This window comes from Lactuca sativa, chromosome 1, assembly GCF_002870075.4.
Source record: "Lactuca sativa cultivar Salinas chromosome 1, Lsat_Salinas_v11, whole genome shotgun sequence".
NCBI classification, from domain to species: Eukaryota; Viridiplantae; Streptophyta; class Magnoliopsida; order Asterales; family Asteraceae; genus Lactuca; species Lactuca sativa.
In genome coordinates, this window is record NC_056623.2 from 224,578,532 (window position 1) to 224,604,278 (window position 25,747).

The 25,747-nt window shown below is 38.4% G+C and overlaps 1 protein-coding gene across 1 annotated transcript; it reads right to left on the bottom strand.

Annotated features, from left to right (window-relative positions):
* Nucleotides 1–1,957: 1,957 nt before the first annotated feature.
* On the bottom strand, nt 1,958–9,623 carry LOC111876958 (extensin-like). Its single transcript, XM_023873518.1, has 2 exons — nt 8,991–9,623; nt 1,958–1,984 (listed from the first exon to the last, which is right to left on the bottom strand). Exons 1-2 carry the CDS (start codon nt 9,621–9,623, stop codon nt 1,958–1,960), a joined length of 660 nt encoding a protein of 219 aa, XP_023729286.1.
* Between the last annotated feature and the right edge of the window lie 16,124 nt (nt 9,624–25,747).

Here is a 25,747-nt window from a genome sequence, read left to right on the forward strand (position 1 = left end):
ATCATGATGATTCAAATTTGGTGGATCAGCAAGGGAGATCATATGGACCAAACCCTCTAACCCTCGAGTCACCTTGAACTAGATGTTGATGTACTTTCCTGCTGAAGTAGGTTTCAACACCTTGACAGTGATGATCTTCTGATTACTCCACGTCAGGTATTGCGGTTGAGAGAAAGAAAGATAATATTCAAGCAAGTCTCGATCAACCTTTGGATCAGGAGAAGGGATGGTGACTGTTGAATCAAAGCAGTGAAAGATAAATGCCTTTCGAGTGATTGGCATGTCAAACTGAGCATCTTTGGAGTTTTCAAGACCGAAGGAAGGAACCGGTTCAAGCCAGTGTGTGCTTCGAGATTCTATTTCCTCTTTCAGAAGTCTTTCCATCGTCCATATGGGAATAAGGATTTCCTTCATTGAAAAGCTTCGTTTTGTTGTCTTTCCTTCTCCATAGCAATCCCTGCGATACGGATTTTTTCTTCAAATTCTCGATCATTCTGCTTGATTTTGCGATCTTCGGTTTTTGAAGCTTTTTCTTCTATATTTTCAAGAAAATCTTCTATTTCATCCTCATCCTCATCATCATCACCAATTATCCTCTTATCTTTATCCTTCATACTACCCAAAGCTTCCTTACCCTTCGGTTTAGTAGTGACTTTCGGTCGAATGACAGGTTTCCTTATAGGAGGTGGTTGAGAATGATCTTTGCTATTATCTCCCCCTTGTTTTCGAAAGACCTCTGGCTTCGGAACACCCTCAATGCTGCTCAAAATGTCCAGAGCAGGTCTTAATTTCTCAGCTAGGTGGCGTCGAACCGTAATAGTAAGAGAGGAGTCATGAGCTTCAAGTAGATGCAGAAGAATAGAATGTACGTCACCAATGCTGCTTTTGATGATACATCGCTCTGTCTTGAGATCAACATTCTCCTTTCGGACCTGGGTAAGTTGCAGAGCCTGAGTTTTGACTTGAGTGGTTTTGAGAGCCAGCTCATCCATGACCTTGTTTTCCATGACTAGATCGTTTTGCAGTTTTTCCAGACGAGAGGAGATGGATGATAAAAGAACATTCTAATCAACTTTGAGAGAATCACGTACTACCTCAAATTGTTCTTGCTCACCTTGAAGTGACTTGGAAAGAGAATCAATAGCAGAATTGACCTTGTTAACGTTCGACTCAGTAGCTCCCTTAAGAGATTCCAGAAAAATCTTGGCATCGTCAATCACATGGGCCACCGCTGTAGATGCATTCTTACAAGATAAAGTAGAGGCATCCATAGCCCTGGTTGCCAGATGGATGGACTCATCATGCTTTTTAATGGAAGTTCAATTAGGGCTTTGACAGCAACATCAGAATAAGCAGAGGTTGCGGAAGTGGAAGATGAAGCGAGCAACCTGTCAAGCTTCTCATTGAGATCCTTTAGGTGTCGTTTGGTGATGGGAGCCTCATCATCATCATCGCTTAGAACACGATATGGGCTGTAATAAACAGAGTCAAACTCCATTCTGGCTCCGCTAAGAACAGTATCAAATTCAGTTGAAGGAGGTGGGGATAAAGGTTTTGAAGTAATAGGGATTTTGTCACACCCCCAAACCAGAATGACGGAAACGTTCGGGGGCGGAGGACTTCATGTAAGTATCACAACACATGCAAAATAGTAATCCAACAAACAACCATTGCATGAATAAGTATAAGTTTTACATAAGTGTTTAAACATTACATATTCAAACACAAAAGTAGGTACAGTAGAAGACAAGAGTCTCGATACGGTACTAAGTAGTCTTCTCAAGAGCTTCAGGAGTGTACCTGTCTACTGGATTCCTAAGAATACAAGTTATTTGGAAAAAGAAGATCAGCATTTAAGTTGGTGAGTTCATAAGTATTTTAGTTCTGTTAAGTATACCCTAAGTTCTTTTGATAAGTTCACTAGTTCCTCCATAAAATTCTATATTTCCTGAGGTGATTAACTGATAACCTCAATAGTTTCCCTCTGTAATTAATTAGTTTATACTAATTATATATAACATAATATCGAATGGACAGTTAAATGGGTGTATCTTCCCTAAGCCCACAACCAAACAAGGAACAGGAAGTAAGGCGGAAGTCACACATTTCACTGTCAATCGGATATTACTTATGTATAACTATGATGTAGAAACTAAGGAATTATAGAATTAACCACTAAAGGTCTTTGATGTTATACTAGTTTACAGAGATTGAATGACTAAGTTCCAATTGATATGTAGTTTAATTCCATAAACCATTTCATTTGTAAATGTGGTTTAATCCCATAAATCGTTCCATTTGTAAAAGTGGTTTAATCCCATAAACCGTTTCCTTTGAAAGAGTGGTTTAATTCCATAAACCGTTTCATTTGTAAAAGTATTCTTAGTTATATCTGTTCTATAGTAAAAACCTTAGTATTAATCCTGGAAAATATTATATTATCCATAATACTGCCTTGTGGTTTTAAATGTTCAAAACCAGAAGTACAAGTATATTTACCATACTTGATTTCATGATACGTAGCTTTTACTGTAAGTAAAAACTACAGAAGGTATATTTGGTCGGGATGTAATTATCTTTTCTAACTGTTTTAAGAGAAGTATATTACTTATTAATTCACTCGTTGTTTTATCCATGTGAGTTCTATTAACCATAATAATATGACTGATGTGCCTGATGCGACGTTCTTCAGGAGTCGGAAACGATATGACATTTGTCACCCTAAGCCTGCTGGCCAAACTGTAGCGAACAGTGAAGGTACGGGATTGTAAGTCCCATATAGATCTATCCAAAAATTCACGCTCTCCCTACAAGAGATTCTGGTTAATAGGTCAGGACTTAAAGTCGTACTTAGATAAGTACACCGTGAAGGGTCTCACAAATTTATTGTTTCAACGAGATTTACGATGTATTATTACCCCGTGTTTGGGGGTGGATATCGTTTTTCCAACTTTCGAACTAAGTTACCTTCGATTGCCGGGGTATCTATCTAAGGGGTTTATACGAGAATGGGAATGTTTGAAGAATCTATGAGCAAATTTAATTTTTTACAAAGGTGATCCTTCTATAATCACATGGTGTGTACCGATTATATATAATACATATCAAATAGACCTTCGAATAAGTAATCCTACTCTAAAACTACATCCAAACAAGGAAAAGGAAGTAGAGTGAAAATCACATATTGTAAGTCTATAAAATCTCAACTTAACATATCCAATTAGTAATTATAGACGTACCAGAGAAAATCTTTTTAACATTTCCCAGAAGTTAATTTAAAATACTTCCATGGTATTTGATTCTTGGACTTCTAGATATTAGAAGTTGATAAGTTTTCACTTTTCTTGTTATAGCATCCTAAAATACTCCTATACTATTTTAACCTTTATGTTTGGTTCTAGAATTCTTCTGGTACCTAGGTAAGTTTTAGACTTGTTGCAACACTACAATCACTCCCAAACACATGTTGGTCATATCTCAAATGAATATAGTTGATCAGGCTATATTGATCCCAAATATGATTACATAACTAACCAGGTTTAACTGTAATGTTCAACATCCAAATACTTTTGTTTTGTTCCTTTTGTGATACTCGTTCTAGTACATATATTCTGCATGTACTTATACTTTTATAAAATATTGTTATATTTTTAAAGTATAACTCTTGGTCAGAATGTTTTTATCCCAATGGGTTTAGTTGTATATCTTTTATGACTGATATATTGAGTTCACTAAAAACAATGCTCTGATAGCAATCTGTCACTGTTACACCCCGAAAACCGAAGGCGGAAACATTTCTGGGGCGGACTCCACGTTGAGTATCAAATCCAATGCACATAGTAAGCAAAGTAGACAGCCATTACATTACATATATAATAGTTTACATTTGTTTCGAAAGTAAATTGTACAAGTGTGATACATAGTATATATGAACAAAATGTGACGAGTCTTCTACGCACTCCATCTTCGCCAAAAGAGATCATCAGGTACCTGTCTAATGCGAACCTGAGAATACAAGCGGTTTGAAAATCAGCATAAAGCTGGTGAGTTCATAAGATGTTTGTTTTTCTGAAAATCTACGAGTTCCTTTAGTTTCCTAAAAAAGTGGTTATCCAAGAAAATCCCATATTTTCTTAAAAGTTGGTTACCAAATCCGAAAAGTAACGTAAACGATGTACAATGAAACATGATTGTTCTTGTGAATTGTAAAGTTTAGTTATCTAACTTGTTACACTTTTCTGGTTACGTACTACGGTTACTCAGGAAAATCCTATATTTTCCTATATGTGTGTGTGTGTGTGCGAACTGTTACTGATTCTGTGTGTACGAACTATTGCCGGTTCCGATTATGTTCAATGTTATCCCCAGGAAAACCCCATGTTCTCCTGAATGTGTGTGTGTACTGTTACCGATTCCAATTATGTTCAATGTTATCCCCAGGAAAACCCCATGTTTTCCTGAGTGTGTGTACTGTTACCGATTCCGATTATGTTCAATATTATCCCCAGGAAAACCCCATGTTCTCCTGAATGTGTGTGTATACTGTTACCGATTCCGATTATGTTCAATGTTATCCCCAGGAAAACCCCATGTTCTCCTAAATGTGTGTGTGTACTGAAAGTCCGGTTATCCTTAAACGTACATTAGTTTTATTACGTACATAAAACTAATAAATATGTATAAAGTGTTAATAATCTTGACTGCGAGTCCTTAACCATACTCAGACTAGATATGACTCGGGCCAGGGCCAGTATCCTTTTTATGACTTTCGTCACCCTTGAACCTTTTGGTTCGGCTGTAGCTAGCAACCAGGTGCGGGATTGTCAGTCCCGTATAGATCTATACACTCATGTCACGTTCTCCCTCCTCGAGATTCTGGTTACAGGGTTACTCCTCCACTCTCTCGTACCAAGGAAGTGTTACATAGGACGTGTCGCCAATCCTTAAGATTACTCTTTACTTCTCGCCTAGCGAAGTAGTATCTACGACTAACTAAGTTCTAATGTGCCTGTCCTTTACACTCGAGCCTAGGTGTATTATTAAGGACATTACAAATTTTCTGTGTTATCTAATGGTGACTGTCCTTTACACTCGAGCCTCGGTGTATTATGAAGGACATTACATATGAGTTATGTGTCATAATGGTGTTTGTCTTTCACACTCGAGCCTAGGTGTATTGTTAAGGGCATACAGATGTTTTATGTTTTCTGATGGTGTCTGTCTTTTACACTCGAACCAAAGTATTTTATTACAGACATTACAATGTTTCATGCTTTCTATCAATATATTTTTGAACAATCAAATGTGAAGTATACAACCTAACAGTGTATAATAAGAATTGAAAATCAGTTTTAAACAAACAACTTTGCAAGTTAAAACAGTTTGTTAAGAGGTTTTCAATTCTCAAAAATGTACAATTATGAAACCATTTGACTGAAATCATGAGTTTAAGTACAAGATATTCTTGTACTCTTACTTGTATTCCCCCCTGAAAACATTGAAAAACCATTGAAAAAGGGTAGGGGTATGAACTCACCGGACGCGGGATGTGACGACTAGGATGCTAAACGTTGAATCGAGGGTTGAATACGAGTGAGGTTCCTATGTAATATGAAATGGCATACAAATATATCTAATTAGATTTACAAACTCTAATTAGATATGATATTACACTCCAATGAGCAAAAACACTTCAAAACGAGTGTTTGGAGTGACCTGGGTGACATCTACGGACGTGTATCAATGCGTGGGACTTGGGATTTGAGTTTACTCTTCAAGAGTAAACTCCCTAATGAGTTTTCGGCCATATACACCACTCACACATGAGTTCACAACCGTGAACTCATGTTGGTAAGGTTTATGGTGCTTAATGGGTCAATAACACTTGGGAAGGTTTGGAACAATTTTATCGAAGGCATAGAATGAATTTAAATCACCAATAACACCACTTAAGGGAGTTTACGGCCCTAGCATGGAGCTTACAGCCGTAAACTCCTAAACTCTCCTTGAATGAGTGATTTAAAGGTCTTAGATTAATCATATGTGATTCCTATAATTTTTACAAGCCTTGATATGAATTTAGGGCACCAAATAACACACAATTAGGAGTTTACGGCCCTGGAGCACATGCTATGGCCGTAAACTCTCAAATGAAGAGTTTTGTTGTGTTTAAGGTCCCCAAACTATTGTTGGTTGGTTCTATGATTTATTCCAAGGCTTTTGGTGGTGTTGGATGGCTTTCTAACATGTTTGGAATGTGTTTACACCCATGTTTGAGGGGTTTACAGCCCAAGCATATGTCTTGGCCGTAAACTCATGTAAATCCCTCAAAATCCATGTCTAAGGTGTTCTAGGTCCATTTCATGAAGTCCTTAATCCATATCTAAAGTCTAGTTGTGGCTTGGAAGGGTTTAAGGGCTTAAAAACCCTCTAAATATGTGTTTACGGCCTAAGCACCTTCCAGGGCCGTAAAGTCATATACAAGGTCCTAATTCATGCTTTAATCTCGAATTTGAAGGTCAAATATGATACACAATGAGTTAAGGAAGGTACCTTGGTGATTTGAAGCCTAATTTTGATGATTTTGGACCTTGAATCTAGTTTGAGGAGAGGGGTTGGAGATATAGTTGTCAAATGAAGAAAAAGCTTCAAATGAAAACTTGGTTCACTTTAAATAGTGTCCAAGTTCGCGACACGGTGGAATTCTACCCGATACCGGAGTTAGACTGGGCTTTTGGACGCACCCGGCCAAATTGTCGTAACCCGATATGGCTGATACTAGAAATGTTCCGATCGCTAATACTGGGCGTTAGAATGAGTTCTAAAGATATTAGGACATTCATTAAGTCATAAAATAAAATACACGTTAATGACTTAATTAAATGTCGGAATTGGAAACGAAATTGGAAACGGCGATTGGATGATCGAATTGAGTCACGAAAAGGGTACAAGCAGTGATACGAATTTCGGGTTGTTACAGTCACACCCCCAAACAAGAACGGCGGAAACGTTTGAGGGCGGAGGACTTCATGTAAGTATCACAACACATGCAACATGGTAATCCAAGTACAAACACCATTGCATTAATAAGTATAAGTTTTACATAAGTGTTTAAACATTACATATTCAAACACCAAAGTAGGTACAGTAGAAGACAAGAGTCGCGGTATGGTACTAGGTAGTCTTATCAAGAGCTTCTGGAGTGTACCTGTCTATTGGATTCATGAGAATACAAGTTATTATACATATCCTAGTATAGTTAAATAAGTTTTGGTACTTTCCTTGGAATGTGAATCATACTTGTATATTTAGTTTTGAATCATAAATTATACCTATTATAATTTATATGTTCTATCTGATTAACATGATTACTCATGGATGAACACCTTTGCTCAGCCTGATGCAAAGGTAATGATACCAAAAGGAGTAACCTTTTTTGTACCATATATGTATAATATATATATATATATATATATATATATATATATATATATATATATATATATATATATATATATATATATATAATTAAGAAGGAAATGACCTTCGGACAAATAACACAACCTTAACTCCACATCCAAACAAGGAAAGGAAATAAGATAATTCATTAGTCCTAAGCCCTTCAAATCTTATTTATATATTTATAAATATATAAACATGATTTTCACATTTATAATTTGAAATAGTTTATAAAACATTTTTCAAAGAATTTAATGGAGTTTACGTGACTTTAAAGATTTAACATGGATTTAAGTCATTTTGGGTGTATTTGGTAATTCTTAAAAGCATACGAAAAGTCTTTGTGAAATTATTAACACATATAGTTATTAACACAATTTGATATTGTGTTAAACTTGTACCCCCCCCCCCCCCCCCCCCACCTAAGAAGCATTTAAAAACCATTAAAAAGGTAAATTATAGGGGTATGAACTCACTTTGATAAACGGTGATTCGGGCAGCGTTACGAATGGAGAGAGGTTAACTTCTCAAGAGTTTTGGGGCTCCGGGGCTTGCTTCGGGCTTTAGACACGATACCGGGGCCTTGGGGGTCGTGAGAAAGTCTAGGGTGAAAAGGTGAAAGTTGATGAAATTTTGGGGTGAAAAACCTCTCAAATCCGAGAAGTCTCGCACCCTTTATATAGGGGTGCAAGGGTGCGGTCCGAAGGGTGACTCAGCAGATAGGTGGCGAGGCAAGGAGGTGAGTCAACAGGACACGCGGCAGCTCCTGCGAAGGCCACATGCGAGGGTCGGACAGATGGGGGCTTCTAAGTGGACCGAACTTCAGTCCAATGGGGAAGGAGGATGACGACTTCGGACCAATCAGCGGGTGCCACACAAGGCTGCGGTCCAATCAGAAGACGACACGTGGAGGCTCGCATGCGAGGGTGACGTGGCAGAAGGGTGACTATGCGATTTTCTTGGTTTTTGAGCCAAAAACTTCTAAAATTCATAACTTTTGAATACAAACACCGTTTTGGACGTTCTTTATATGCACGTTTAGGTAAGCTTATACTCTACGACTTTTGTTTAGACTTCGTCGGCTAATTTTGAATTTATTTCTAATATTATTATTTTTAACAGACTGGGACAAGAAAATCCATTAAAAATTCATAACTTCTTATCCGACCTCTGTTTTTGTCTGTCGTTTTACCGTTGTACTACTAATGACGAGACGTTCAATTCTCATTTAGGTTGTGTCGACTTAAAACCAGTCGATCTTTATTTCGAGTTTTTAGCTGTACACTTCTATACTGAAACTTAGAAAAATCATAACTTCCTCATATGAAGTCAGATTTTGGCGTTCTTTTTATGAAAGTTCTCGATTTAACATAAACTACAACTTTCATTTATATTGTTAAGCTAAAAAGCCTTTTATTGAAATTTCAGTTTTTACACTGAACAGTGTTTTGCTGGTTTTGTCGCGGATCTTCGATTGGTCATAACTTCTTCGTTATAACTCGGATTTCAGTGTTCTTTATATTTTTGGAAACCTTGTTACAATCTCCACCACTTGGTTCATAGAAATCATGATTATTGATCAATTTATTTTTGACCAAAATTTGACTAGTGTCACAGATTTCGAGACCTTCAGTAGCCGCCCCCGTATCATATACATTGAGAACAACCGGAGGTTCGGTTGTAGTAGTTGTGGTAGGTTGAGACGTAACGGGTGGGGGAAGAGGTGTAATTGTAATAGGTACTGTAGTAGGAGATGGAGAAGGAGGTGGAGTTGGAGTTGGAACAAAGTTGTTTAAATGTACCTCAGGAGATGGAGAACGTGGAGGCGTATTTCCTCTTGGTGAGCTTTCAAGATGAACATCTTCGCCTTCATTGGACTTTGGTTGTTCTTGATCTGACGAAACATAATCCGAATGACTAGATGAGGTAGGCTTCGGTTTCTTAGCCATCTTTTTAATCTTTCGCTTCTTGTGGACAGAAGAAGGTCCTTTTTCTGCCTTGCGCTTTTTGGGCGAGGTTGCTTGGGATGAGTGCCTTTCTGCATCCTTCTTCTGATTTGGTTTCTTTTCCTTCTTTGCTGGTTTATCAACCACCTCCAATGCACTTTGCATTTCTGGGGTTAGTTGCATCGGCCCTGTTGGTGTCAATTTCCTATAATCTGCCATAACCTTGCTCTCGGCTGTAACACACCTATACATCGATTCAGGGATTTAACCGAAAAACACAAACTTTGTTGGATCAGTGACAATGATTTTTGTTGTGTGGAAGGTCGCAGTAGAAGACTTCAGTGCGTCCTCCATGACCGGAATTTGAAAGTGCACCATTTCTTTAGGAGTAATTAACATCCAGAATCTTCCACATGAAATTTTGGAGTGTTTGGAAGAAGAATTGAGACTTTGCACCAGTTGAGACCAAACCAAGGATCCATAATCTAGATTGATCCCGTGGTAAAGACCATAAATAATGGTCATAAATCCCTTGCTGGCACCATCAGACACATCAACCCGTTCTGCTAATCCTTTGAATAGAAGTGTGAATAGACCATTCCACTGAGAAGGCAAACAAGACTTCTTGAACTTCGTCACAGTAGTAAGCACATCGGTGTAGCCCATATCATAGAATATCGAGAATAGCTGTGTGGTTGTGATGGAATCAGGAGCTATGACAGAGTCATCAGTAATCAACCCTAACAGTGAACAAAAACGGGCTTTGGAGACAGAGAACTTGTGATTGAAAATCTCAAAGTAGATTCTTTTCTTTTGTTTATCGTAAGAAGCAGATGAATAGACTTGGGATAATAGAGACATTGGTACCCATTCAACCTGGGTTAAAGCAATAACCAATGGTGAATATTTAATGCATTCAACCACGTGTACCATGTAAGGATCATAAAGGAAGGGATTCAATTCGATAATCAGGTTTTGGTTTGGTTTGATGGTCAGAAGAGAAGAGGAAGCGATTTGTTCATGAACAGATGATGATTCCGCCATTGTTGCTGGAACGGAGAAGATGAACAGTAAATTTGGAAGTGGGAAAGGGGTACAAGGGGTGTGAGAGACCCTTATATACCATTCCGAGGAGAGAGAAAGTATCCACATTAATGATGATACGATCTTCTGAATGGGCTCCTAAAAAAGCGCGATTTGATAGCTTGGTTTCCCTAGAAATACGTCACTAGGCGTGGGATTAGGAACCGTTTCAAATTCACGCGCCCTTTGCAAATCTTATCCATTGACTCGGTTTGAAATCTTATCTTGTTACCGCCTCTTCAACTTCAAAAACGTTTGAAATTCATTTACCAACTGTGACTCAACTTTCGCTTCATATAATACGAGTAATCTTCGCTTCTAAGCATTAGATCTGAAAAATTGCCATCAGTACCAAGAACAAGAATTGGGAAAATCATAAAGACCTTCGTGCAAGAGTGTGCCAATAAAGACGAAATAAAGCAAATTATTTTTGTCGGATTTAAGTGACGTCTATTGAGATGTGAAACAGTGGATCCCGGGCACGAATCACTTCCTTCAAATTCGATCAAATGTTTGTTAAGAAACATTGAAAGCATCTTTTCAAATTTAAGCTATAAAGGGTGGCTTAGCTTCAACTGAACTTCAGTACTTCACATAAGACCAAAAGTTGGATGAAGTACTTGTGAGACCCATGTGGCCTTTAAAGCAAGTAGGTTTGAATTAGTTTTAGTGACTTGGTGGTTGTTATAGAAATCTCAAAAACAAAAGTAAACTGGATCTTATGGGAAGAAACGCCATGGTGTTTAGACAATTTCATAAAGATTGCACAAAAATAAAAATGAGACTTCTTGGTACCTACCATAAAAGTGGTTTCATTTAAAACATGAGTGAAAACTAGAACGATTAATTGTTCACCGTCAATTCGTTATTGGTGTTGGATTTTGGGTTTCACTTAGTATGTGGTGAAACGAAACTAAGATCATCAACACAGATGTTATGTAGCCATAAACCTCAGTTGTAAAGGCTGAGAGTCTCAAGGGTTACTATTATGAAGCGAAAGGAGATGGAGAAATAAGAAGAGGTGGTTAAAGAACCGAAAGTACCTCTGCTATTTAAATGGACCAAGCAGACAACTCTTAACTCGATATGAGAAGAGTAAGGTAGCTCATGACTTGAATTATACTATCAGCCTTATTAGGAAGAAATGATTGGTATATATCGAATCATTAAGGCTTCACTCACAGTCTTGGAGGCTTCGGTCGACATACAACAGTATTCTTCTAGGGACACTTAGCTAGTACATTGTTAGAAAGTTTATACCTACCCCAGCTCCATCATGAGATTACTTCTGTGATACAAAATTATATATATATATATATATATATATATATATATATATATATATATATATATATATATATATATATATATATATTGGATTTTAAGAGTTTTCTGAAAAAGAAATAAAAACATAAAAGAAAATATTTTTGAGTTTTATGTCTTTTAAGATATAAAGATATACATAATGTACAAAGGATATGTGAGTTCCAAACCAGAAGATGAAACAATTGCTTGCTTTAAAGAAAAATTATAATAAGCAAAATAGACAGAGCCTTCAGTTCCCAAAAAATTAGGACCGAAATAGACTGAGCGTTCTGCTCATTTCGGTTGTTAAAAAAAAAAAAAAAAAACGAAAGTGAAAGTTATACTTAATGAAACGAGTGTGGTTTTGGAAGCGACTCAGCTTCCATCATTCCTAAGCCTTGTAGTATTTTATTGAATGATCCTTCGGGCAAGGCCTTAGTAAAGATGTCAGCCAATTGATCATAGGACCGAACGAAGTGAATTTCAACATTCTCGTCTTCTACGTGATCCTTTATAAAGTGATATGGAAGAGCTATGTGTTTCGTCCGGCAATGTTGCACTGGATTATGACAGATCCTAATGGCGCTTTCAGAGTCGAAATAAAGTGGAATCTTCTTCATGTTAAGGCCATAATCTCTTAGTTGGATTTGGATCCAAATGACCTGAGAAGTGCAAGATGTGGCAACGATATATTCTGCTTTGGCTGTAGAGAGAGAAACACATGTTTGTTTCTTGGACTGCCAACTGACAAGTTTACCATCGAGAAATTGACATCTGCCTGTAGTGCTCTTTTGGTCCAGAACGCATCCTCCAAGATCAGTATCAGAGAATACTTGTACGAAAAATCTTGATTTAGCAAGATACCACAAACAGAGAGAAGAGGTTCGCTTCAAATATCTGAAGATATTCTTAACAGCCACCATATGGGGTTCGCGTGGATTATCTTGGAACCTAGCACAATAAAAGACAGAAAACATTATGTTCGGTCGACTAGCTGTTAGATACATAAGAGAGCCTATCATTTGTTGATAAAGAGTCATATCAACAGCCGATTTCTCAAAATATTGTGTTAACTTCGTTCCAAACGCCATGGGCACCTTTACTTTGGAATCACCCATCATGCCAAACTTCACTAGCAAAGTCTTCCTATAGACCTCCTGGTTGATAAATATGCCTTCGGGTCCCTGTCTAACATTCAAGCCAAGAAAAAGTTAATTGGACCCATTGAGATCATCTCAAACTTAGTCTCCATCAACTTCCTGCATTCAACTGTTAGGTTGGGATTCATGGAACCGAAGATGATGTCATCGACGTGAATTTGATCGATCATTAAATGGCCACCCTCTTTTTTACGAAAGAAAGTTGGGTCAACCGAACCTTGTTTAAACTTTGACATTTTTAGAAATCGAGTAAGGGTTTCATACCAGGCTCTAGGAGCTTGTTTCAACCGATAGACGACTTTATCTAGAATTTAGCAGTGATTAGGGTACCTTTCATTCACGAATCCTGGTGATTGCTCAACATATACGGTCTCATCTAGTTCACCATTCAAGAAGGCACACTTGACATCCATTTGAAACACCTCAAAGTTTTTATGTTCCGCATATGTCAGAAAGATTCACACGGATTCTAACCTTGCCACTTGAGTGAAGGTTTCTTCATAGTCGATACTTTCTTCCTGACAATATCCCTTCACAACCAGCCTCGCTTTATTACGAATCACATTCCCTTCTTTGTCTATTTTATTTCTGAAAACCCATTTTAGGCCAACGACAGATGCATCCTTTGGTGTGGGAATAAGTCTCCAAGCTCGATTTTGCTCGAACTCATGGAGTTCGTCTTGCATTGCCTGTATCCAATCTGAGTGATCGAGTTCAATGTTAACTGTTTTTAGTTCTATCTTTGAGAAGAACGAGTTAAACATGAAAAATTCAACCTTAGAGAACAGAGCAGTTCGCTTCGACTTTATTTGAGAACGAGTAAGAACTCCCTCAGATGCTTCACCAATTACTTGAGTTTTATGTTGATCTCTTGTCCATTTAGCGAGAGGAGGGTGGTTTGGATCACAGGCTAGATCCAATTCGGCATTAATTTCCTCTTCCGATTCTAATTGAAAATCTGAATCATCATTCGTATTATGATTCTCCCCCTAGAATGATGAGACGACTTCAATATCAGGATCAAAATGCTCCCCCTTGAGACTTTGTTGGTGATTGATTTTCCTCTTGGAATGACGAGTCAGGGTTTTCTAATGTCGGTGAACCCTCCCCCTGGAATATGGAACTTTCTTTTGGAGGTTCGCTTGGACCTGGCTGTTCGGTGGTTCGTGATGTTCTCTTTCCATTTCTTCTGCTGCTTCATCTATAACTTTCTTCAAGTTGTCTATCTTATTGTCAGCTGCCTTTGTGTTAGAATTTATTTCTCTCTCTGCTTCATCAAATAGCAACCTATATTCGTCAAATAGATTGGAAATAGGTACCGAGACTTGACGTGAAGCTGGAAAGATTTCATCTGTTGGTTCGTTCTTGGATTGAAGTTTCTTCACATAATCATCATCAAAGGTGACATAATAGGTTTCATCAATTTTCTTTAAACGCCTGTTCAGAACCCTATATGCCTTTGAAGTTAGTGAGTAACCAAGGAAGATCCCGTCATCTGCCCTTACGTAAAACTTGTTTCGGTTTCCTTTGGAATTGAAAATAAAGCATTTTGAATCGAACACATGGAAGAACTTGACGTTCGGTTTGCGATTATTCAAGATCTCATACGGAGTGATGGAAAAGCGCTTGTTGAGGAAGGATCGGTTTTGGGTATAGTAAGCAGCAGCTATAGCATCTGCCCAGATGTAAAAGGGTAAAGAAGCGAAGCTAAGCATGGTTTGGGCTGCTTCACACAAAGAGCGGTTTTGCCATTCAACAATTTTGTTCTGTTGTGGAGTATAGGGAGCTGAGAAATTGTGAGTTACTTGCTTATCAACCAGAAATTCTTCGAATTCTTGATTCTTGAGTTCCAACCCGTTATCACTTCTGATAATTCTAACCAGCTTTCGCATTTGAAGCTCCACTTGCTTTATAAACGCTTTGAGCTTAGGAATCCCCTCTGGTTTCTGTTTAAGAAAGAACACCCAAGTGAAACGTGAAAATTCATACACAATAACCAGGATGTACTTACTACCACCGATGCTTTCGATTGCTGAAAGACCACACAAGTCGATGTGTAGTAGTTCTAGTGGTTCATTAATCTTTGTGTTAACATGAGTAGGATGAATATTTCGGCTTTGCTTTCCCATTTGGCATGAAGTACACAAGTGTTCCTTATAAAATTTGAGAAGAGTAAGTCCTCGTACATGATCGCCGATAACCAACTTATTGATGTCTTTAAAGTTGAGATGTGAGAGCCTTTGGTGCTAGAGCCAGCTTTTGTCAGAGTTTGCTTTTGTCAAAAGACATATGGCTGGATTTCCTCGAATAGGGTTAAGATTTAAAGGATACATCTCTCCTTTTTGCTTGGATTTCAACTGGACAGTCTTCATCTACTTTTCGACAATCTCATAACCTTCATCATCGTATGAAACATTTAACCCAGTTCCCACGACTAGTTGAGAAACACTGATGAGATTGTGTTGTAGCCCTTCAACATATGCAACCTTCCTGATTAAGAATTCTCCGTTTGTGATCATTCCGAGGCCTTTGACCATGCCACATGAATTATTCCCGTATTTGACATAACTACCATCCTTGAGGGACCGAAACTCCCATAGCTCTGTTTTCCTTCCTGTCATGTGACGTGAGCAGCCACTATCAATGTACCATTCGTCGTCGAACTGCTCGTCACTTATAACCTGCAAAAATTAAGCAGATTTAGGAACCCAAAGCTTCTTGGGTCCTCGTGAGCCTTTTACTGGACATGGAATTGCAACATAAAGATCAACCATATATGTCTCTTTCTTAATGTGGTTTTGTCTTTCCGTTTAATGGTGAAAACTTTGATTTTGTTACTTTCTTGAGTTGATTTACCTAAAATCGACTTTTTGTTTTAGCTTAGATTTTCAGCTGAGCTTGTTTTTAGATTCCTAAGGTTAGCTAATGTCTTTTTGACTTGAACTTCAGGATGCGAGACTAGCTTTCCCTTTCCTTTGACATCCTTGACTGGATTTGGCTTCGGTTATTGATTGACTTTAGGACTGAAGCTGGGTTTTCGGTTCGTATTCCTACCTGTTTCAACACTAAAACTATCTCCTTGGTTTGTTGGTCTATATGACTAACAATGAGTGCATGGAGCTTTGTTCCACTGAGGGCTTGCTTTTTCCAGTGGACTCGATACCTTGGGAACGTAATTAGCATTTTGTAAATCCAGAACTGCTTTCTCTCTTTGAGATTCTTCATATAACTTCTGTTCCTTTGACATGTTTTCTCAGCAAGTTGCTTTTGAGATTTGTGAATATATGCCTTCGGTTTCGGTTTGTCTTCACAAGTTTTGCTTGGTGATGATTCTCTAGATGCTTTTTCCGTTTCTCCTGGAATTTCTTTAGTGCCACTTGTACTTGGCTTATCAAAGCTTGATCGCCTGTTGATAGGTTCAGCCACATATCTACCCTTGACTCTCCACGTGGTTTGCTTTGACAGACCTACTGTTTCGTCTGCATTGTCAATGGGGGCTAACTAGAAAAAGTTATCGCAACCATCAACATTGTCTTCATCAACCAAGGAAGTCAATTCAGTTTTTTGCTTTTTGGTAACTCTAGTGGTGGTATAAACTTGATTAGGTATCGTTTTCACTTTTTTTAATGCCACTCCCTTTTCTTTACAGACTTTGGACTTGTCCTTTGACATACGGGCAAAAGCAAATGAGTTTTCAGATATGAGAGGTTTTGCTTGTTTGGGTTCACTTTAGAGAAATTCAGAGTAGTCGACCTTATCCTCTATAGAAATTTTACTCATATCGGTGTCCCCATCAAATTCAGAAGAATTTTCAACATTTATCTTGTTTTCTGAACTTAGTTTGGTACTTAATGAGTTAAATTTTTGCTTGGTTTCGGTCTTTATGTACAATTTGTCATTTTCGTCCAACAAATTCCTAAGCATGTCATTACGGTCTTTAGACTTTATAAAGGACTCGATTTTGTCTAGACCAATCATGTAAGCATCTGAAACCTCATCTGATGATACAATTGATTCACAATTGTAGCAATCCACATCCACTTCATCCTCCTAAAATTCAAGAAATGGCAAGATCATTTTGTGAACCTTTTTTGCCAATATCAAAATTTAAGTACAACTGAGTAATATTAGAGTAAAGACGTTTAGCTATTAAACAAAAATATTTCGTTGTTTTAAAAACATTAAATTGTCTCGCTATAAATAAATCAGCTCATCTCTCGTCCTAACTAACTCTAACTCCGTCTTCTCGATCCACATTCTTCGCTCCTCACACTTGGACGTCGCCCTGCTAAGTTGATCGTTTAATTCCTTTCCATAGTTTGTTATAGGTATTTTAAGTGATTCGAGAATAGATTTTACCTTCTTGATCAACTGATCACAGTCGTTGATCCTTTCGCTCACAGGCTTGGCAGCGAAACACTTATCCTCCTTCTTATTTGCCTCGGCATGCTCACCTTCGGTTGTATATCCCCTCATCTGTGTATTTCCCAACGAACACAATGCTATCCTCTTTTACCACAAATGCCCTACCATGCGAGGGTTTACGTACCTCCTCGTCTTCTGAGTCTGTAGACCAGACTTCCACGCCACCAAACTCATCATCCATGACATTCTCCTACACAATCAAAGCATTCATAGAATTGTTAGTAGCTTTCTTCTTCTTTATCTCCTCCAACTTTTGCATATAATATGATTCATCATCTTCACCCTCCTTCTTCTCTGACAGCTTTCTTAGCATGCAGTCTTTGGCAAAGTGGTTTTTGCCATGGCAGAAGTTGCAGTCATATCCTGAGTCTCCCACCAGTTTTCTCTCTTTCTACTCTTCTTCTTTTGGAGGACTACTTTTGTTGTCCTCTTTCAATTTATCTGAGCTGTAGCATCCCTGCCAGTTTCGGTTCTTGGCAACATGGAACTTTTTGCGAGCAAACCTCTTTGTGTTAGAAACCATCATAGCATATTCTTCACTTGTTAGATCGTATTCTGACATCTCTGATTCCTCTTCATCTTCGACCCCATTCTTTTCCTTAGAGAGAAGGGCCAAGGATCCTATACCAGATACCACTTTTGCTTCTTTTGTCATAGCACTTTCGTGAGATTTGAGAATACCCACCATCTTTGCTAGGATATATAACTTAAACTGCCCATGAGTCTTAACAGTTGATGCCATAGCGATCCATTCGGGTCTGAAACCGTTGAAAAACATGACCTTCTGTTCAATCACTTCTCTTCCAATACCGTGCTTGATCATTTTGCTCAGCAAGTGGTTGAAACGATCGAAAACTTGAATGCGTTTTTCATCCGACTTTTGTTGAAAGGCACCAAACTCTAAAAGCAATAGAGTTTGGATGGAGTATTCCAGGTCTTCATCAGTTGAGTATAAATCGTTGAGTATATCCCAAATTTCTTTCGTTGTGGTGCATGGGCTAACCAGATGAAAGATATTGGATTGCAAGGCGAACCTTATAATTCTCATGGCTTTTACGTTTCACAATAACTTTTCCTTTTCGTCTTGTGGAATCTTCTCCACATCAGTCAAGAGTTGATTGTACTCCTTTTGATTCTTTATTGTTCTATTTGTTCCAGAATGAACAAAAGGACCCAAAGTTATTGCTTCCTATATAAGATAGCCATTGTCTTCCGAACCGACTACGTAGTCCTCAAAGTGATGTGTCCAAACTTCATAATCCTCAGTGTAAAGAATAGGAATTCTCGTTGTGGACCCAATGTTGTTGGAGATATTAATCGGATTGGTTTGATAATCATCAAGAGACATGATGACCTTTTTCGATATCTGCTAAGAATCAGACTTGTAAAAACTAAGTTAGGGTTTTATTAAAAGCAAGAAACAACGTCAACTGACAGACAACGGCTCCTACAGATTCGATAAAAGAGAAAACCCTAAAAAGATTCTTCCAATAGAAGACATGTGTATAAATTACACAGTCTCTTGCTCTGATACCAATTAATGAAAATATTATTCTATTAGATCAATAGATTCAGCAGATAATAAATAATAATGACTAGAATGGAAAACAGTGAACACAATAATAAATCAAACGAGCGACGAATGATTAAGATGCTCTATCTTAGAAGAATTCAATGTGAATTTCTACTGTAGAGATAGGCTAGGGTTACATTACTTGATGAACAAAATAAAGATCTAGAAGCGTCATTAATATAATGCATGCATTCACTATATATATATATATACAAAACCCTAGACAAATCACAGCTGGACAGGCCTAGACCGAGAATACTCAATGGACCGAATTTCAAAGCCCCATGGCGCAACTCCTTAGTGTCAACAATGACAGATATAGAAGAAATCTCAGTGAAAGGAAAAAATTTTGGCAACCCCCAAATTTATATTATGTTCGCCACGAAAGGAGAATGAACCACAAAGCAAAAGATCCTTCGTAAGTGAACTCCAATCAGTGTTCGCAATGTTGGTCTCATACTCCAAGGGACTCTCAGCAAAAAGGGACTCCAAAACCCTTCTTCTTAAAGCAATAAAAGGAGAGACCAATGACTTATCACTCTCAATCCATGAAGTTTACGACTCATAATGTCAAAGGCAAGGGAATGCTTTCTTCGGATCCGAAAACTCCAACTAGGAAACCAAATTCTAACCCTAAGGAAGCTGAAAAGGAGCCCATCAAGAATCAAGCTAACAATAAGAATAAAACTTCTAATTCTAAAGAAACTAACTCAAAAGTTAACAAATCCAAAGTTGTCACCATCAAAGAAAAAGATGAAACCACTCTTATAAAACGAACATATATGGTTGATCTTGATATTACTTTTCCTAGTTCTATGAAAAGCTCACAAGGACCCAAGAAACTTTGGGTTCTTAAATCTGCTTAAATTTTGCAAGTTATTCGTGACGAACAGTTCGACATTGAATGGTACATTGACAGTGGTTGTTCACGTCACATGACAGGAAGAAAGGAGGAGTTGCGAGAGTTCAGGGCTCTCGAGGATGGCAGCAACGTAAAATACGGGAATAATTCTTTTTACAAAATAAAAGTCTATGGCATGATAAAGAATGGGGAATTCTCTATTCAAAAAGTGGCTTATGTTGAAGGATTGCAGCACAACCTAATCAGTGTCTCACAGTTGGTGGTAGGAACCGGATTGAAAGTGTCATTTGATGACGAAGGATCAGAAATTGTTGAAAAGAAATCCAAGACTGTTCTTCTAAAATCACAACGAAAGGGTGAAATGTATCCACTGAATCTAAACCCGATATGAGGAAAGCCTGTCATTTGCCTGCTTACAAAAGCTCACTCAGACGAAAGCTGGTTATGGCCTAGGCGTCTTTCGCACTTAAACATCAAAGACATCAACAAGCTCATTCTTGGTGATCATGTGCAAGGACTTCCTCTATTGTACGCTCGGCGTACACAATGGTATGCACAGCGTACCAGGCTGAAGCGGGAAATCGCAATTTAGGAAGGCAGTATGCGCGGTGTACAGTAAGTACGCACGATGTACGTGGCCCCCATGCAAACCATGCAAAACATCTTAAGGAATTAAGACCAAGTGACTAAAATCAGATTTTGACCCATTAAGACCATTAAGGCCATAAAGTTGCAAACTTTATGCTTTTGGGTGGATACAAGGAGCTCAAACTCTAAAACCTACCTTATTTCACCCCAACCTACATTCTAACACATGAATGGGGACTAGACAAGGACCAAGTGTGCACCTTTATGAACTAGGATGACTAGAAACGTCTGAAATTACAACTTGGAGGCTTTGGAGTAACATATACTCACCAAGATTTAAACTTTAGGGACAGTAAGGAAGAAACAAGCCTCAAACTAGAAGTTAATGGAACACAACCCAAGTTTTGAACCTTTATACCTTCTAGTAGTGCAAAATGAATGGGAGATATTGGATCCAAAGTCTTGAGGGTAAAGCTTCCTTCTTGAATAACCTTCTTCACAACCAAAAGCACACACTATCACTCAAAAAGCTCCAAAAAGACCAAAATGCACTAGGGTTTGCTAAGACGGTTGAGAAAAGGGGTGGAGGCTGAGGTAGGGGAGGGTCTTGGGCTATAATGCGGTTTAAATAGTGCACAAGCCCTAATTCTTAGGGTTTTGGTCAGTATAAGGTCCTGAAACGGATCTTACCAGTGATCAAACAATAAACACAATCGATAATCATAAAGAATAGAGTAAAAACAAGAATCTAAACAAGCTTGCACACGCTTCTATTAGCAAAAACGTCTGGTACAACTTGTAGAATAGCAGCCGAAACTCTGTGGCATCAACAACCATTAAATGACCTAGCACACCTCTATTTATAATAGACCTAGACTGGCCTTGGGTTTACGGCCGTAAACAGGCTTACGGCCGTAAACTCATAGCTGGCCGTAAACTCACAGCTAGACTACCAAAAATGCGTATTTAAACAAAAGAACCTATTACATTGAAAGCCTAGACCAAAACATTAAGTAGACCCTTCAATCTCCCCCTTGGTTTGGTGCTAGCTTGAAGTTAATCTTTGTCCACAAGCATCACATCATCTTGCCCCATAGGTCCATTCCACATTCACTTGTTTATAATCTCAGCAACCATAGAGGTGTATTCTTTTGTAGCTAATTCAAATATCTCATCATCAACTCTGATTTGGGAATGGCTTAGATGATGAATGTCCCATCTTCTAAACTAGAACAAATCCCTTCTATCACACAAACGAATGCATCCCTCCTTTAGTTTGATAATAGCAGATGTTGTCGTTTCATCAAATAACTAATAGAGCATAGAGCTTAAGGATCCATCCGGGTAACTTTGAAGCACGGGAATTTGTTTGACCTGATTTGTAGCAGGCCACATCACCACCTGGAGTGGATGAACAGTTTTGGGATCAATGACGTCAGGATAATGCTTTATTACAGATTCAGCAGTGTCCATAGATGGAAAATCCTTCTTCAATTGATCATCCAGAAAGTTTTTGAAATTAGTTGCTTGTTGATTATTTGTTGGGTTTGAAAAGGGAGATTGAGACAACTCTGAAAGATCCACCCTGGTCCAAGAATTAAAATCATGACAGTCTTTATAGAGCTCCGTATTGCCGCTCTTTCTCCGTACAATCTACATATTTAGGGGATCATGAAAACCCCAAGATATGATTGCTGACCGATCACCATACGTGTGTCTAAACGTCACGGCTTCGAGATCCGTAACAGTGATTGTCGATTGATTTCCTGGTGCGTTTTTGTCGGAACTCCTCTTGAACAAGAGTTGTCCTTTCTCGGCAGCTTTGGCTTGTCTGTCTCGAATAATGTCTACAACATGTGGAGCATGAGCAGGCTCTTCTTCAAAACGGTTCACGACCCGTGAAGTCTGAGCAATTGGCACGAAAATAGGATGAGCCTAAGAATGAACATTGATTTTATACTCATCTACAGATGTCTTATACTTAGCACCGAGGTCTTCTTCAAGCTTCTTCTTGAGATCAAAATAGCTGGAGGTCAGAAGATTAAAATAAGCTTGGAGCTCATAGATTTGCTTGGACTTTGTTGCCCTATCTTCTTGGAGATCAGAAACTTGAATCTTCAAATTTGTATTCTCACTCAAGAGATCTTCAACTCGAATGCTGAGCTCAATATTTTTCTGATTCAGTACATTCAATCTCTTCTGAAGTTCATCAATCACATAATCATCTTCTCTTGACTGACCTTCTCTAAAAGCAATTCCTTTACCCTTAGAAGAAGGTGCAGGGATTTGTTCTTGATCAAGATGCAAGGCCAAACGCATAAAGGGGTCATCGAGATCTGCCCTTGTAGGAGAAAATCCTGGTGGAACAGAGGAGCCACTGGTTTCAAAAATGGTGCTAGGGCCTTCATGCAACGGTTTTGTAGTTGAAATAGTAGGAATGGTAGTTGGAGTAATCGGCAAGCCTTGAGACAAGCTAGAATCTAGAGGCCCAAACCTAGGATCTCGTCGTCTTCTTTTGGATGGAGGCTGTGAGGTCTGGTCAATTGAGTGATCACCCTGAAGTGGTTCAGATGTAGGTGAAGCACTGTCAAGGGGAGGAATTCCTGACCCTGTCACCATATGAGTCGTAGAATCAACCACATGCTCTTTAGAGATGGGTGTTGAGTCAAGAACGTCTTCAGTTTCCCTTGTCTCCGTTGCTGCGAGAGCAACATCATTGGCATTATCCAGCAAAGAGTTAAGGTTGACATTTGTCAAGAAATCATCATTGCTTCCGAAATTTGTAGGAATTTCATCTTGATCAAAACCAATAAGATCAAGGTCTTCATATTGATCAGCCTCAGTCGCATTAATAGAAGACCCCTCATTGTGGTCGCTTTCAATTCGCGCTGATCTTAGGTTATGCTCCTCGGCTACAGCCACATTAGCAGCAGTTGTCTCTTCCCTTTCTTGATCCGAGACAGTAATCACATCTCCTTCTGAGATCACTTTTTTAGACAAGGTGTGTTCTGAAGATATTTTGTCAGAGGAATTATGAGACTCAGACTCCTCATTCCGTTCAGCAAAACATCCGAATTTGACCAGTGGGTAAAGTCCTTGAAAAGTGACATTTCCTTTACGATTCTGTTTAATTAGCCCAATGGTGTGTGGGCCCAAGTACTGCATGCCGAGCGTATCACCCTCCTTTACCATGTCTGGGAACTGTTTGTTTATGAAAAGCTGAATGAACCTGGGATACATCAAGAAGGTATCCCGAGTAGTGGCATTGATGTTGACCACAAATTCATCCAAAATGAACCTTGAGAAACTGAAACCAATTCCCGCAGCGAGAAAAACTATAGCTCCGGTGTTTCTTAGTGAAATTTCATCTGCACCAGATCTCCTGCCGGAGATGCAGCTCACAAACACATGAGCTAGAAATCTCCAGTAGGGTGGCAGAAGCTTCTTCATTGTAGGTGGAGGAACGCCTTCATACCCCATCTTCCTTAAAATCTTCTGAGTGTCTTCAATGCCGATCTCGGTGGGAAACCTTGGAAGGTCATTTATTAGTAATGTTTCTATGATGAACTGCCCATTGATCATAATTTTGCATCCTTGAACAATTGCATCCACAGTCACAGCACCATCGTCATCTCTCGTCATGTTGGCAGTCTGCTAGAATTCGCGTATGATTTTCTGATAGACAGCAGTGTTCGTAGTGATGGCGGAGGCCAAACAGCATTCAAGTAATCCATGAATCATTGATTTGAAGCCCACATGAGCCACTGGAGGATCAGCAAGAACCATTGCCAGGTTGTGCATATCTGCAAACTTTAATGTTGCCATTTTATCTGCACTAAAACATACCAAGTAAGACAAGAGAGAAAATTGAGCAAGTAAAATTTTAAATGATTTAATTTCGAGCCCAAATATGAATTAATAATTTTTAAAATTAAATTTCGAGTCAAAGGGGAGTTTACAGTCAACAGGGGTTTACGGCCGTAAACTCGTGACCGTAAGCCTGTGGCCGCAAACAGAGTTTACGGTCGTAAGCTCTTCACGGCCGTAAGCTTGGGCCGTAAACCCCGACAATCTCTTTTTCGTCGATTTTAGGCTCAAAACTCGTTTAATCTCTGAAATAAACGCATATCCATGGTCGAAAACATGATACCTTCAAAGTGATCGGAGTAATTTCAAAAAAAACGAGAATTTTTTTTTGAAGAGAGAGAGAGAGAGAGAGAGAGAGAGAGAGAGAAGAGAGAGAGAGAGAGAGAGAGAGAGAGAGAGAGAGAGATAGAAAGAGAGAGAAGGAGATTCTGTGGCCGGAAATGGAATAATGAAGGTGATTCCGGCTGTAAACTCTATTTATACCCTTGCTCTTTTTACTTGCTGACTACACAGTGTAAGGCACAATCCAATATTTTCAAAAATTTCAAAAACAAAACCTTTTGAGGATTAAAATTAAAACTAAAATTAAAAATAAAGTAAAATAAAATTAATTTGCAAAATTTAAAAATTATAAATTAACAGTTAAATTTTAATAATTAACAAAAATAAAATTAAAAATAAAAATAAAAATAAAATAAAATATACAACAAAAAAATTTAATTACTGAGAATACATTTGTGACACTAGGATCAAAGTTGTTGGACAGCCTTATCCCACTTGTCGGTAGTCTTATTTTCGCGTCTTCGTCTGATCGATCGCCTGTATTGTGGTCCACTTAAGCACGAAACATTTGTGACAAAATTTGGACAATTTACCAATGACATGACATTTTTAGCCCTTAATCTTAAATAAATTTCCTTGTTACCATTTAACTGACTACAACCAAGGATATTGTTGTCCACCTAAATTGAGCAGCGAGATCTACAGATAATCTGTATGTGTTCAATTTTTAATTGTACTAGAACGTGTTTCCCGCTTCCTGGTATGCTCCAGCCATCAAGGACTTCCAGAATACTGCTTACACCAGGTGAGCAGACAATTATTAAGAGGGAAAATAGATTTAGAATGTATATGTTATACATCTAGGTCGGATCTCTTCCAATCACGCAGAGGATGAAACATATGACTAACTGAAGTTTTAGAGGGATTGAGAAGAGAATGTTGCATATACTGTGTACCAGATCGGATTATGAGTCACGCAGAGGAGACAGTATGTGGCTAACAGATAGAAAGAATTGCATAGAGAGAAGATGCAAAGAGATAGAATTGCATATGTTACAGTCCAGGTCGGATCTCTCGATCACGCAAAGGAGGCAACATATGACTAACATACAGAAAGCAAGAACATAACCTTCTACAGACCTAGTTTATCGGAATTCCACAGTCACCCCATCAGGACCAGAATTAAGGACAGAATCCG

Bases quoted from the DNA above. Each gene is read 5' to 3' on its own strand.
- LOC111876958 (XM_023873518.1), bottom strand. From the start codon at position 9,623: ATGGCAGATTATAGGAAATTGACACCAACAGGGCCGATGCAACTAACC. The intron at 1,985-8,990 runs GTTTCCAAAAAT...AATTAATTACAG, and splicing joins GTGGTGGAGATTGTAACAAG to AGGGAAACTATTGAGGTTAT.